Source organism: Temnothorax longispinosus, chromosome 9 (genome assembly GCF_030848805.1).
Source record: "Temnothorax longispinosus isolate EJ_2023e chromosome 9, Tlon_JGU_v1, whole genome shotgun sequence".
Taxonomy (NCBI): Eukaryota; Metazoa; Arthropoda; class Insecta; order Hymenoptera; family Formicidae; genus Temnothorax; species Temnothorax longispinosus.
The window spans coordinates 5,635,211-5,650,193 of record NC_092366.1 but is presented as its reverse complement, the minus strand read 5'-3'; the positions used below and the strand labels follow the sequence as shown (position 1 = coordinate 5,650,193).

The 14,983-nt window shown below is 42.6% G+C and overlaps 1 protein-coding gene across 1 annotated transcript in view; it reads left to right on the top strand.

The window, feature by feature from the left end:
• The window catches only part of Su(tpl) (Suppressor of Triplolethal), a 79,625-nt gene extending 65,112 nt beyond the window's left edge, over positions 1 to 14,513 (top strand). Inside the window, exons 5-10 of the mRNA XM_071787434.1 lie at positions 861 to 1,124; positions 1,332 to 1,402; positions 1,479 to 1,688; positions 1,786 to 2,650; positions 2,805 to 2,982; positions 3,071 to 14,513. Of these exons, the coding sequence (XP_071643535.1) occupies positions 861 to 1,124; positions 1,332 to 1,402; positions 1,479 to 1,688; positions 1,786 to 2,650; positions 2,805 to 2,982; positions 3,071 to 3,325 (1,843 nt within the window). The 3' untranslated portion in view covers positions 3,326 to 14,513. The remainder of the gene's footprint in view (positions 1 to 860; positions 1,125 to 1,331; positions 1,403 to 1,478; positions 1,689 to 1,785; positions 2,651 to 2,804; positions 2,983 to 3,070) is intronic.
• Positions 14,514 to 14,983: the final 470 nt, after the last annotated feature.

Below are 14,983 nucleotides of genomic sequence, written 5' to 3'. Positions count from 1 at the left end.
TTTGGATAGCAAAAATACCCAGCGGATTTTCGAAAAATTCGGAGACACGCGAATGATACGTTCGCGTTACGGAGACGAATATTCGCGTCTGTTTAGCAGAATAAATGATTAAAAAAAATACTAATATTTGTCAGAAAACACAGACGACTGTTTCTCCAAATTTTCGCAAACAGGCGAATATTCGGAACTGTATACTTTGCAATTGTCAGCCGCAGTTCGAATACGCGTGAGATTTTGCGCTCTCGTCTGACGGATCCGCATCGTCGGCTAATTTGTTTAGTCGTCTTCGCTCGTCACGGCCAAGGCTAAGAGCGCCTCACAAGTGCGATTTCGTCACGGGTAAACCCTTTTCCGCCTCTCTTCACCGTTGCAATGCTTTATCGCGGCGCGCGCTTACGCGCGGTCAACGCCAATGAAAATTGCATAACCAGACAATCGATCGGACCCCTATGTCAGCGATGCTGCAAATTGCATTAATTGCACCGATATGTGGCGAGGCTTGTCGCGCAGAGACCGTTTTGTTTATAAATACACAACGGAAATTAGAGATTTTGTTTATGAATGTGTTATGTTTGCCGTATGACGAGATGAAATAGATTATGTTGCTATATTTCCTCTAAATTAACAAATAAATGTATTAGAAATATATAATGTTTCTTATATTTCGAGTAATTTTAGATATCAAAAATAAAAATACGAATGTGCTCTTCATTTTTTTATATCTTATATATATATATATATATATATATATATATAATTGTTCTTTTCCAATTTTTTAAATATTGGTTAATTAGGTAATTAGCAAATTGGAATCTTATGCATACATTTTTGTTTATCTCAATAGAATTTATGTCTTTCAGCACCAGGGTGATCAAGGCGAACGGTCCAGATATCGGACGCAAGGTGAAAGTGAAAGGAACCGGAAGGACAATACCTCCTCCGTCATCGTATGCAAAGCATCGGGAATCCACGACGAGCATTCCAACTTCCGGCAATAGTCAGCCCAAAGCTTCAACCAACAAGCCGATCGCTAATAGTAGTAGTAATAGTAATAGTAGTAACCATCTAGCGGCGGCTCGCAATCTGGAGAAAAAAATTTCCGACATTATGCGCAGGCCACTTAAGTAAGTGCATTGATATGAGCATAAGTCAAGTTCCGTTAAAAAAAAAAAATAGAGAAACGACCGAGAAAACAATCTTCCGCGCTAGATCAACGACACAAAGGCTAAAAAAAATCTCAATGAAATACAAATAGAAAGGAAATTTATTAAAGGTTTTGATGTTTCTCGTCATAGATTTTTGATATATTTTGCATTTTTTCTATGCAATAGGGAAAGACTTATCCACGTCCTTGCTTTGAGGCCCTACAAGAAGCCCGAACTCTATGATCGCATCAACAAGGGTAAGATGAGATCTGAATGTTTTCTCAACTTGTCGGAATAGCCGATCATTGATATTAATACGTCGACGAATTTCAGAGGGCTTGAGGGACCGAGAGCGATCCGTCATGCCGATGATCCTGAAGCAAGTGGCTTACATGCGTGATAACACGTATCACCTGAACAGGCACATCTGGAACGACGTGCAGGAGGATTGGCCTTTCTATACCGAGCAGGAAAGGACAATGCTGAGGAGGCGGAAACCTCAGAACCTCACGCCACCTGGCTCGAGCGACGGTGGTTCCAGTGGTACGTGTACTACTCGCTATCAGCACTCCTATTTACATACATGAATACGAAACTTTATTTTAAATAACACATTTTTTGCATATGTTTACACTCTTAGGCAGCGGTCAATCACCCAATTCCATTCATGCGGGCTCACCGCCGGCCATCACGGCACCCCCGCTCAATTTGGTTAGTAATAAGAGACCAGGATATTACCAGGGTAGCGACGGATTAACGACGAAGAAACCGCGGATATCGCATTATAGGAGACCCGAACCTATCTCCTTTATCCCCGCCGGCGAAAGGGTGTCTGGCAGCGGCAGTTATAGTAATAACAGTGGTGTTAGTGCAACCGCCGGTGGCGACCGTATCGTTAATCGTATCACCAGCGTTAATAGTGGTTGTAGTAGCAGCAGTAGTGGTGGTGGTGGTGGTAGTAATAGTAACAGCGGCGGTAGCAGTTTTGACGGTTGGGAATTGAGGCAACAATCGCAGCGTGAACGCGGCAACAGCAGCCGCGTTGATTACCGAGCCGAAAGGACAGCAAACAGTGATATTCTACGGGGTACTGGAAACATCTACAGCGATGTCGCCGTCGTTGCCGCCGTCACCGCGGTGCCAAGCGGTTCCAATCGATCATCGTACTTGACGCCGTTGTCGCCTAGTGATAGTGAAAGGGGCAACCACGGGCATGGACACGACGGTGGTGTTATAGCCAATGGAATTGCCGGGGGCAGCTTGATCGACGTGCACTCTGATAGGAGAGATAGGAGCGATAGGAGTCGAGGTGCGAGAGAAGAGAGAAACAGAGAGAGGGAATCCAGGAATAGGAGTAATGCAGCGAATGATGCGGCTATCTACGGTGAAACTTCTAACAGCGCTCCTACTTATGTCGATAACGCCAATGGTACTGCCACAATCTCGCTGCCGATTGATGAGTTTGAAAGGCTGGGAAGCACCGGACAATATCTCGACTACCGCACGTGAGTACACGTTAACTGTGTTATTGATTACTAATTCGCGGTAATAGTTTCAAATAGCCAACGAAAAACTAGACATTCTTTCCATAAGTCGTTACGAGTTAATTTAACATAACTTGTCGATTGATGCAATATTTATGTAAAATAATTTGTTCAGGGAATATACAACGATAAGCAGCCCGGAACAGAAAAGGCGTTACAAAGAGGAATTCTACAGCAATTACGACGAATATCGCAGGTTGCACTCCGAAGTACTTGTAGTCGCGAATCGCTTCAGGCATTTGTATCAATTATTGCAAAGTCAACAGAAATCGGGCAATGTGATCGAGAGCGAGGTATTATGCTGTTTCTTCTATCATAAACTATCGCATTTGTCAAACAAATGGACGAGGATGCTCATATGGTGTTTTTCTTTTATTTCAGGAAACCAGGGAACAGATATTTTGTGAGTACAAGAAAACTAAGCAGGATCGAGTGTATCAGCAGACGAAGGAACGGTTCGACTATCTGCACAATAAGCTGAGCCATATAAAACGACTGATCTTAGAATACGACAGTGAGCATGCCGCCGACAGGATATCGACTGCGAATACCATTGATAGTGGTATAATTAGCACCACTAACTCCATGAATAACGGCAGCAACAACACCGGGGGTATCAACAATCGGCATTACTGACATAAACTGAAAAAACCGCCTCTTATTCCTCTCCTCTTCTTCGGTACTGTCAACGTTGCCATAGAATCTGCATTTTCTCGGCAAGTTCTAAGGCTGATCTTTCACGGTCCACATGGTTCCTGTGTTCTATCGCCGAAAAATCAAGTGACTCTAAATGGCTCGGAGTTGCACGATCTCGTGTACAATATTTATCATAAAGCATTTCGCAATGATAAATATACACCGTACGCGAAATACTCTTCCTGCGAATTCTCTTTACGTCTCCGCTGCAAGAGCCAACGATCGCGACGATTTCTACGACGGCGACGACCTCGCCGATTCTCATCATCACGGTAAGATTTGCGCGCCGACTTCGACCAATTCTAATACTTGCGTGGTGAAGGCTGACGACAATCGAGTTACATTCAAGAGATAGGCAAACAAGAGAAATACCCGTGCCTGTGCGAAAATCCATAGAGAAATGGAGATAAGGGCATTCTGACGATCAGCGAAATATAAAATTGTGCGGGGACATACCGAGATTTTAAAGCTGGTCCCGTGACGACTGAGGAAGATATTGTAAAAAATCGAATAGAGAAGGCGCAACGGGAAAAAAGTAGTTAAACTCTGTAATAAGTTACTTACCGTGCGCACGTCCACAAGTGTCGTCCACTTTAAGAAGTACGTAAATAAAAGAAAAGAAACAAAAAAAAATGATATGATTGTGAGAAGAGGGTCCAAGAGATAATAAGGCTTACCGCGTGCCACGTCCGGGTTTCTTTTTGTCCGCCGGAAGGAGGAAAGAAAACTGGCTCGCAAGACACATATAACATATACATGCGTACATTTTATCCATGAGCTGGCACGAATCCTCTCGCGCGCGATTCGTGCGTTGCTCGTCGCAACTTGAGAAAGGACTTGGAAAAAAAAAATAACGGGTTACCTTCCTATATGTGAGAGAGAGACCGTGGTACTTCGTGATTTTAAGATTCTTTGTTACTTCTTCGTTCTTTTTTTCCTTCGCTCATACGTTCTATATGATAGCGTATTGATTATCTAATAGGTATGGTTGGTTGACAAGAAAAAACCGAGACACAATAAGCAGCCTTAAGGGAAAAGAAAAAAGAAGCAAAAGAAATTGTTCGACCGCGCAAAATAACAACTCAAGCAGATGAAATTGTATCATATATGATTTAAAGTCACGTAAACTAGTGAAATCCATTTTAAAAGCCAAATCATCTTGATCCCATAGCGAATTTGATCTTAAAAAGACGTGGCATATACGCTATACTAGTTTTTTTTATGATTTTTAAATTTTAATTGTTGAGAAATAAAGGAAGAAGCGTTCGGCGCAGTGCGATAACAGTTTTTCTGTAAAAAAAAAAAGGAAAATTTTTAAAAAGACTAATATACGAAACATAGTTTTTATAATAATTGTCAATCATTACTAATTACTAAACGACAATATCATATGTTGTGTACAGTTTCACAATAATCCATGTAAAGAATATCTTTGTTTAATTATTATAATTAACAATTATATTGTAATTTTTGCTATTAATATTATTTGTAATTATTATTATTGCTATTGTTGTTATTATATTATTATTCAAACGGATAAAAAACATGCAGATATCTGCATACATTGAGTACATTGCGATAGGATTTCCAGTCGATCTTTTCGATTGAATTTGCACGGAAATCCACGGTGCCAAATTTTTTAATACTTTATTTGACTAATCTATCGTACTCAAAATATCATTGGAAATTATCCACTCGAGTATGTGCAAATAGATTACATATCCAATATAGTGTCAAACGAATTTGTTATATTTCACAAATGTATGTATTGCAACAAACGTAATTTCCAAAATTTTTGTAACACGAGTTCAGCATTCTTAAATTGACCATTTTATTGTTTTATTCGCATTTCTACGAAAGTTAGCGTAATTCCAAAGCGCCTGACAGTTTTTTAACGATTGACTAAACATTCTATGCGTTTTAATACGCGTTAAACGATTAACTCCGGTACGCGACGTTACTTCCTCCGGGGACGGTCCTAGTCTTTTTATTGCTCATTAACACATTTTTCACAACGGCGAATTATTTGCCCGAAGCCATTCGTCGAGCCGTGGGTATAAAGGAAAGAGGGCACGTTTGTCAGGTGCGTAAAATGCTTACGAGAGGTTTTAGATATAAAAACGGTCTGCCGAATATGTTGATAACGAATTGTATTACGTGTGTTTGAGAAATTTTATCATTACCGCGTTCGCGATCTTTTTTCCTCCTATTACGTTGTTCCTGAGCACATTCATAGAATTATCGCGATGTTATTAAATTTAAACGACTTACGATTAGCAATAGAACAAATTAGAATGTCGTTTAACAAGTTACGTTTCTTTCTCTTTCTCTCTCTCTCTCTCTTTTTGATACATATATACAGTTCAATGAACACGCAATAGTTGTATTATTACTCAATGCTGTTGAGTTCACAGATCCGGGACAACTGCTTGAATATTGAACGATTCCGGGTTGTTTATCGATTTCTCTTTGTTTTATAACGTCTAGTTATTTATAATTGATTAATATATAGTATATATATAAACATATATATATATACACACACACACATACATATAATGAAAATGTTAAAAAATTCATTGTTATTGAATGAACTTTTTATTACAAAACAGCGATATTATAGAATTTCTCTTGTAGTTGTGCAATACGACACATTGCGAAAGTCATTGTAGATATAAATAATCTCACGTAATGTTACAACGCGCATTGCACCATGCGAACTCTTTTTAAGAACGCGTAATATACGAGGTCAGATGTATTAGGATAGGATATCTCGGTTAGAGTCTTTATGCGAAATGTCGGGAAATACTGTATACGAAGAAAAGAAGGGACTTTGCCCTAATTGAACGTATGACACAGCGTTGAACAATAACATTACGTCAAGCCACATTAATAAAACAACGTATTTCCTCATCTAAATATTGCACGAGTATTAATATGCGTGTGCAGGTAATTGACCGCAAATTCGAATATAATCGGAGTTTTTGTCGATCTTTAAAGATGAAGGAACCGGTTGAATCATATTCATAATTATAGATATAAATTTTTGTTTTTCTACTCGAGAGTTCCTTTGCATTTAAAAATACAAAAGAAGATGGAAAAGAAATAAATATTAATATCAGCGTTTTTATTTATACTCGCTGTTTCGACGACTTTTATCAACTCGGCGTTAATGCTTTGCACTGATAACGCTATGTCGTACAAAAAGTTTGATACTGGTGCATAAAATGTTTCGATAAAGACTCGCGGCCGAGAATCGGACGTTTTTTTTTTTTTTTCAGTAGTTACCACGTTATACCAGTCAGTGCCCTTTGTAAATTGTATCACTTGTAAATAACTTTCGCTACGATTACGTTGTAAATCGATAGGCGGTGTTCTCCGTTAGCTATGAGTTATTACTTGAGCTTCAACAAGCACGTTCGATTAAAACGCTCTCGTCCTCCGTCGACCGACAAATCGATCGTCTAAACCCGGCCGGAATGAAAAAATGTAAACAGTGCCAAAGAAACTGAAACCGAAACGATGTTCAAATAATAGAAAATACGGTAATATTACCGATCGAATCGCGATACGTGTAACTCGCGCGACTTAACTTAAACCACACGCGTAAACAGGCCGGTTTCTCTCGGGCTCGTCGCCACCCTTGAACTCAAAACGACCCAAGCGTCGACCCACGTTAGTTGCGCTCTTGCGAAAGTAAGTGCTCTTAATGCCGTGCTTAGCGTTTAACGTTTTCGCACCTTAATTATCGTCACTCCGTTGTCGTTTCGCGAGGAAAGATAATCGTTAGTGGAGATCGCTGTTCTCCAAATGAAGAAAAAGGCGTTATTACTCTCTCTCTCTCTTTCTCTTTCTCGATCGTTTGACAGAACGAGCAAGATCGCGCGATACACTAGGTTCGCCGGATGTACGAACACACGTCGGTTTTATACGGAAATAATAATCTCGCACAAATATACTCGTTCCGCGAAAGAGAATCAAAACTTATGCTAGAAAATAGTCCCATTAATCACGGGGAGGGGGGGATAAGGGGAGATTGTTCGATTCTATTGAAGGAGAGATTCTCCTCGAGTCGGCAATCACGGTGGACAGACGTTGTTCCTCTTCTGTAACTTACAATTAGATTGGAGTCCTACTTCCCAGCTAGCAGAAGCTCTTCTAAAAGACGTCTGAAAAATTATGTCGTCTTTCAGACGTCTTTGTGATGTTTTTGAGATGTCTTTTAGAATTTTCTACTAGCTGGACTCGTTCGTTAAGATACGACATCCACGGTGTTTGTTCAACGTCCAGATAGCCGGATAGTTGGTGGTCGCGAGTCGCGACGCATCGAGCGAAAGATCAGTGCCCTTATTTCTAAACGCGTGTCATCGTACACGCTCGATACTGCCTCCGGAATCACCCTAGACGTCATCGAGTCGTGCTCCGTCCGTGTTCGGATGAGCGACGCTTCGCAGACGCGATCGTGTCCATGCTCAAAAGGTTCAAACGACGCTCGAACTCCCGTCTCCCTCGCATTCTGTCTCACGCTTCTTTCTCGACTGTCTCTCTCGATGACTTGTTGAATGAAAACGTAATAAAAGCTCTACACGAAAACCAAGTGCCAATATTAGCGCCAATATTATATAACACGCACACATAAGTGTACACACACCCACATACATATACACATTTGTAGCATAATCTCACGTGCATTATCTCTCAATGGTATGTGCAAAGCTGATAGGGAAATATATATATACAGGTTTCGACCTCGAGAACTCGCGGTTTTCTTCTCGATAATGCGGCAATGAAATTACCGAGATTAACCGTGGTTGGACTCGAGTCGCGGATAAGTGTAATAAGTGCCGGAATTAAGGGAATCCTCGCGGAGATTAAAAGTTAGGATGGACATCCTCGAGTTTTGTCTCTCCCTCTCTCGCTTCGTCTATTTTTTCCCCCATCACAGTCGGGGAATCAACCATCCAATCTCTCGAAATCCTCGAGCAGGCAATCTCGCACGTTCGCAGAACTTTCCCGGGGGGGCGACGTGAACTCGGGAGTGTCGGGAAGGTGTCTTTTCTCGTAATGATCGAGTTTCCACTTAATTGAATTCCTCGGCGAGTCGCTATCATCATTTTTATCGCGATTTCTCCGACTGCATTCCTTCGCAGGTGTTTCGGGTCATTCTCTCTGCGTTTCCGAATTAACGAGTTAACGGGAAGACACGCACTTCCAGAAAAAGGTCTCAAAACACTCGGTCTCGCCGAAATGATTACTTGACAAACCCCCAGTTTTCGCGAGTCGCTTATGATCCTAACATTCCGTACGGAATGTTACGACGGGAGAGGCAAAATTCATCTATTCGGCAACAATCGTTCGTAGCAGCATATCTCGGAATCATTGGCCCGCGAGTGCGATTCGGTCGCTGATGGAAGACCTCAATCGCGACATATCATTTTACGAGTATTTATTCTTCTTTTACGGGAGGCATATCACTTAATTTTCTCGACCCGCCGTTGATCCCTTGGCAGACTGTCCTCGCGCAGGTATCCAAGTAGAGCAGAAAAGTCAAAATGATGTCAATTTCACGTCACATTGGTCAAATTTACATCATTTTGACTTTCTGTTCTCCCTGGGTATTGTCGACTGGAATGTCTCCGATGTAAGAGAGAATCGAATTAAGAAACCGGAGACTCGCTTTCCGCATTTCGACGATAAGGGAAGGTCTGTCACCCGGCCACCCGGTCTTTTCCAGTTCGAGAAAATCGTTGAGGAAACCATGTGGCAGCTACTACAGGTCTTTCATCGCAATATCGCCCTCGGTACAGGGACTCGAGTCTATCTTCCCAGTCTTGAAATCGTCGCGCGACGTTTCTTCCTCCTCTTCTTGTCGAGGGGACGAAGATTCCGGTCAATAATGTCGCACGATCGCGCTACAACCTCCATCCTGTTCGCGTTCCGCCGTAAATTTCAACGGTTGTTAGCGGTTTTCGCGAAAGCTAATTCGCAGCTGTAAAGGGGCGCACGAACAACGAAACTCACTCTTCGTCGCTGCTAAATATTTACCGTTTTCGCAGAAACCCGCCGCTTTCACGACGGTAAGCACTCCTGTTTCCCCTTCTTGTTTTTCCTCGCGCCGCGCTCGACAGAGTCACCGCGTAACGGAATGAGAATTCCGTTCGTCACGTAGCGATATGCTTTTTGACTGTGATGTGTTGCTAGGAAACTTCGTAATAATATAATTCGCCCGTGCACCGAGATGATGCGCGCGACGACACGCGTTAAGTTTTTTCTCTTGAAGAAAAGAAGACGTTAACCCTCTGTCTACGGCCCGTTGGTGCCTCACATCTGTCGCTTTGTAAAATCCTATAGACTTTGTCAGTAAAATTGTGAATTGAAATTATTAATTTATATATTTATAGATATAAATATAATCATGAATTTATATTTATAAATTATATTTATATTTATATTAATAATTTTTATTCATTCCACAATATCCCGGTCTTTTATGGATTCTTTAGAGATTTGACAAAAAAATTAATTACATGAAATTCCTGTGACATATACATATATACATATATGTATAAAAATGTAAACGTTTATATATTTATATGTATATTTATATATATAATTATGAAAAAATGCTTGTGTAAAGTATCGGAAAAGTCACTGGATTATATAATTTCGTTCAATTATGTGAGAGAAGATTTCTACAGATTTGATAGACAGAGCATCCGTAGACAGAGGGTTGACGCGACATTAAGTATGAAGAAATCGCGAGGGCCCGAGGCAGAAGTGAGGCCCGTAGGGATTTGCGTGTTGACTGAAAAGGCGCCTTAGAGATTAAAGCGAATCGCGAAGGAGAGAACGAAGAAGAACGAAGAGACGAGCGAGCAAGCACAGATCGTTCGACATCTCAACGATATATACAATGTTCGATCGATTCGTAACTCGCATTTTTACCCCCGTCGTAAATTTATATCAAAATAAGAAATAGTCCACGGCACGCGCTATAGAGATCGATCTCGTTGAGCTTTCAAAGCCCATATACTCGCCCGAGGTAAACTTGTGTCCTCCGACTGAATATAAAAATTCTTCCTGACTTAATCGTCAAAATTTTTTAGACTGATTTTTAGTCTTGAAAAGAATTAAGAAGACGTATTCGTCGGAAAAAAAGAAAATGGTTCTTTCCAAGAAAGGAGCCAATTCGGTGAACGCGATGCGATCTCGACGCGGAAGATCGGCGGAAGCGAGCCGCGCTCTTCCGCGTCATCGATCGCCGCCGAATGATGGAAGAAGACGAGATCGATCGCCGCGTGCCGAGTCGAGGAGCGAAGGGATATTTTGTAAGTGCTTAAAAAAAATATATTAGAAACGGAAGGAAACTTAAGTTGCGTTCCGGATGACTGACAATTGTGACTTAAGGACCGCGAGAAGATAGTCTTATGTTTTCAGTACCGATCACACGCGAGTGCAAAAGCGGATTGAACGATGAGAGCAAAAAAAAATAGTGGACTTATATACGTGTGTATGTATATATATATATATACACGTACGTATACGTGCATATAAATATGAGAATGCGAGAGTGTGAGAGAGAAAGAAACAGAGCGATAGAGATGATGATGATGATTATTACGATGACGACCGGGCGACTCGATATTTGCATGTATAGGTATATATACAATGTACACCCCGTGACTTTTATTGACGACGACTGCATTGCTCCCCCTGACAAAGGCTCGTATATTCATTACATAGTTGTATTTGCAATTATTACCTATACATATATATAAATATTATATATATATATATATTATATTCACTAATTAAAGTATACAAAGCGAAAATGCGAATAAAGAGGAACTTTATTGTTAGCAAGGAAAAAGATTTGCAGACCCGCTTTCGGGGTTCCCGCCCGCGTGGAACGCGCCGTACCCCCGTCCGTGTGTCCCCCCGGGAAAATCGCGCGGATCGGGGAACCGCAGATTTTCCTCGTTGACTCTCCGATGACACTTGGAGCTCTCGTCGACGAAAATTTGCTCGCGTTATCCGTCGTATTCCGCGTCGTATATATATACCACGTTACGACCCCCCGGGCGAGATTAGGTTTTAAACTAAGACTTAGGCTGTGGCCATCCCGTATACTCCATTCCGCGCAACGGCAATCTAATTATTTAATTAGCCCTTTTAATTATACATTAGATGTAATTTATGGAGGGTAAATCGGAGAGTTCACATCCAGTCGCGTCTATTTTCTCCGTCTCCCTCTTCCTCGCGCCTTCCTTCCGCGACGTTTATCACCGTCGGCCTTCTCGATCGTGTCTTCAATTTTTGTGCAATCGCCGCGCTCGCGAAACGACTTCCGGGCGCGACTTTCCTAAGGACTGTTCAGGATGTTCCTGTCTTCTTCACGTTCGATTGTAACGATCCTAGGAGTTCAGATCGAAATCCAGCCTTACTTCCCAGATGTATTCCTTTCGTTTCCGTCCTAAAAGTAGCTCTCTCTCTCTCTCTCTCTCTCTCTCTCTCTCTCTCTCTCTCTCTCTCTCTCTCTCTCTCTCTCTCTCTCTCTCTCTCTCTCTCTCTCTCTCTCTCTCTCTCTCTCTCTCTCTCTCTCTCTCTCTCTCTTCTCTCTCTCTCTCTCTTCTCTTTGCATGTGCAGCAAAAACCGTGCAGCTATACGAGTTCTACTCGAGTGGGATTTTGATAGTTTCTACCTTGTTTTTAGCGTAACGTGAAAACCCGTGGCTGATATCGATTTTTCCTCAAATCATCCTACGTTATCTTTCTCGCATCGTCAATTTTTTACTGTCTTATCTCAAACGAAAGCAATTCGGAAAAAAGATGTCAACGTCGATGTCGGTGGAACGTAAAATGTTTAACATGATGGGGAAGGAGGATCTCGGCATATATCTATTTATTCCGTCGTTTTTGTCGCCACGTGAGAGGTGCTTGGTTTTCCCGTGCTCCATTTTCTCGACCTCAAAATCCACCTTTGAATCCGAACTCAACACCCCGATATCTCTGCCATAAACTCCCCCCAAATATATCCGCCTAGGTGCACCGCGAACTTACGAGCTCTCTGGCCAGTTTCGGGGCCAATCTCGCGCATCGTTCAAACTTTTCGTTGTCCTCCCTCGCACATCGACACGATTCATTTCGCGGTTTCGCCGGAATAACGTATACCTTCGTCGCGTTCCACGCGGGCCTCCCTTGTCCCCGAACCCGGGCCATGCTCGTGCTTCTGTTTATTCGAGAATCGTGCATTGAGAAAAAAGCGCGGGGAAAAAAGCCACGCGACAAAAAAAAATGAAGAATGAGTGACGATAACAGTGACAAGACGGAAAGGCAAGACAAAGGGTGGGTGAGGGAGGAAGAGAAAAAAAGCGAGTCGACACGATAATACGACGATAATTCGCGTTGATGAAATCGACAAACTGCGATGCGTTGAGTGCGTAAAGAAGCGATGTGTCTTCGTGATGCGTGCGTGTCAGCAGATGGATCCGTCCGTCTGTCTGCCTGTGGGTTTGCGGCGATTTACACACGGCGAATGTACCGAATAACACGTGGTCTCGCGCGCGAGGAGAAGACGTGTACATATGTTGGGACCGCGGCTCTCAAGCGCAGAGAATCGGCGAGTTTTCCCGTCTCCGGCGTTTCTCTCTGTTTTTCTCTCTTTTTTTTCTTTGTTACGCTAATTTAATTTGTACATAATTTCCTTTTTTAACGATCTAAACCTTCGTCGTTGTTAATCTTCCAGTTTGCGTTGAATTCGATTGGGTGTCGCGCGAGAGTGAGAGGGAACAAAGTGGCCCGAGAGTGGCTTCTACGCGTTGTTGTTGTTGTTGTGTGCGTGTGTGCGTCGCCTTTTTGTTATCCGCGCGGGGGAAACCATTGTTTGTAACGTAGATCGAAGGCGGGTCTGTTAAAACGGGGCGAGATTCGCCACGGGGAAAACGTGGCCTCCAGCCTCCGCCGGCGAGCCTCGTACGCGCGCGGCGAATTAATTCGATTTTGTATTAACGAGTCAATCGACTCGAGTCGAATTCCCGCTAATTGTGAGTACCGACCACGCGGTTGTACGATCGGGGAGCGCTCAGCGAGCTCACCCGCGAGCGAGTCGAGAACGACGCCGAGGCCGCATCCGGTCCGATTTCCGTCCCGCCGCGTACGCGCGACGCGAATCCGCGGCCGAGGCTCTCGCGCCTTCTTCTCTCGCGGGAGGATAAAATTTTCTGATGTTCTTGAACAATTAGCGACATAATTCCTCTCGCGAGAAGAAGCGCGAGGGCCTCGTCGTCCGCGCTCTCCGCGAGTAAGTCCCAACAACAATCTCTCTCTGTCCATTTCTCGCGGGAGTCGCGTCGGCGAAGTACGCGATATACAGGGTGTCCGAGACGAAAGAGAATGCTGGAGAAAATATATTGGACTTGAGAAACTATATTGGCCGTTCGACAAACGAATTTTTTGCGTTATTAATATTAATATCGTCGTTCGGGAAACGGCGACGCGTTGAGCTTCCGCCAAAAAGACGTCCCGGATTCCCGTCGTCTGTCTCGTAAAATTCGAAGGACAGTTCCAGGACACCCTGTAACAAGCGAACGATTTTAGGCATCGAAGGAACACCCTGGCGCGTCGACTCGCTCGCGACAAAGCTCGTCCGCGGTGCGAACATGACGTATCTCGTGGCGAAGAGATCCGAGAGAGATATTCCTCTCTCCGCGGATTTGTGACTTCCTGAGAAAGCGAGGCGAGATCGTGAGAAACGCGAGAGGCGGGTCTCGAATGCCGATTCTCCGATTCCGAGAGGGAACACTCCGAAAAACGCAAAGATCGCGGAAAATTAATAAGAAAAAGAAATAATAACTATATTTATTCGAACGACTTGCCAAGTTTTGTTGCATATAGCGTACGCGAGGTAAATTTAGACGGCAGTAAAAAAAATCATACAAAAAAAAAGATGGTAATAAGACGGTTAAAGGATACGAATGATCTGGCGGGATTTAACGCACATAAGTTGCATAGCTATTGTGAGCAGTTTTCACGAAATATTGATGTATATATCTTAAGTTTGTATTATAACTCTCCCCACACTTAATTTGTATGAAATGAAGAATTTCGAACATTAAAATCATGAACGAAAGAGTCGCCTCTGCTTTCCCCGCCTTCGGCCTGAATGTTCTCCTCTTTCCATTCCGTTCCCGCTATTTTGATAAAACTTTCCAGTGTTCCAATAAAAGTGGTAAAATTACTTCGACCCAACTTCGATCAACTTGATCGACGACTAATGCTATCGGCAAAATTTACTCGTTAAACTTCAAACTGTCTTATTCATAGTCCTTAATCTAATCGTTCTTTCCGCGCGTGTCAAAACAAAATAATTCTATCCATGTTAGCAAAACGTGCAGATATTTGCTCGATAAGTTTAATCGGAGTTCGGTCGAAACCGTCACGTAGACATGAAAATGGAAATCTAGAATATGTTCGCGTTTACATTAAAAAAAAAGATATACGTAACAGCACGATCAGAGATACAATTTGCGCGTAAATAAAGAGCGTAATAAGGACATGGGTTACGGATAGCTTCGATTGACTTAATCGGCGATTAACTTA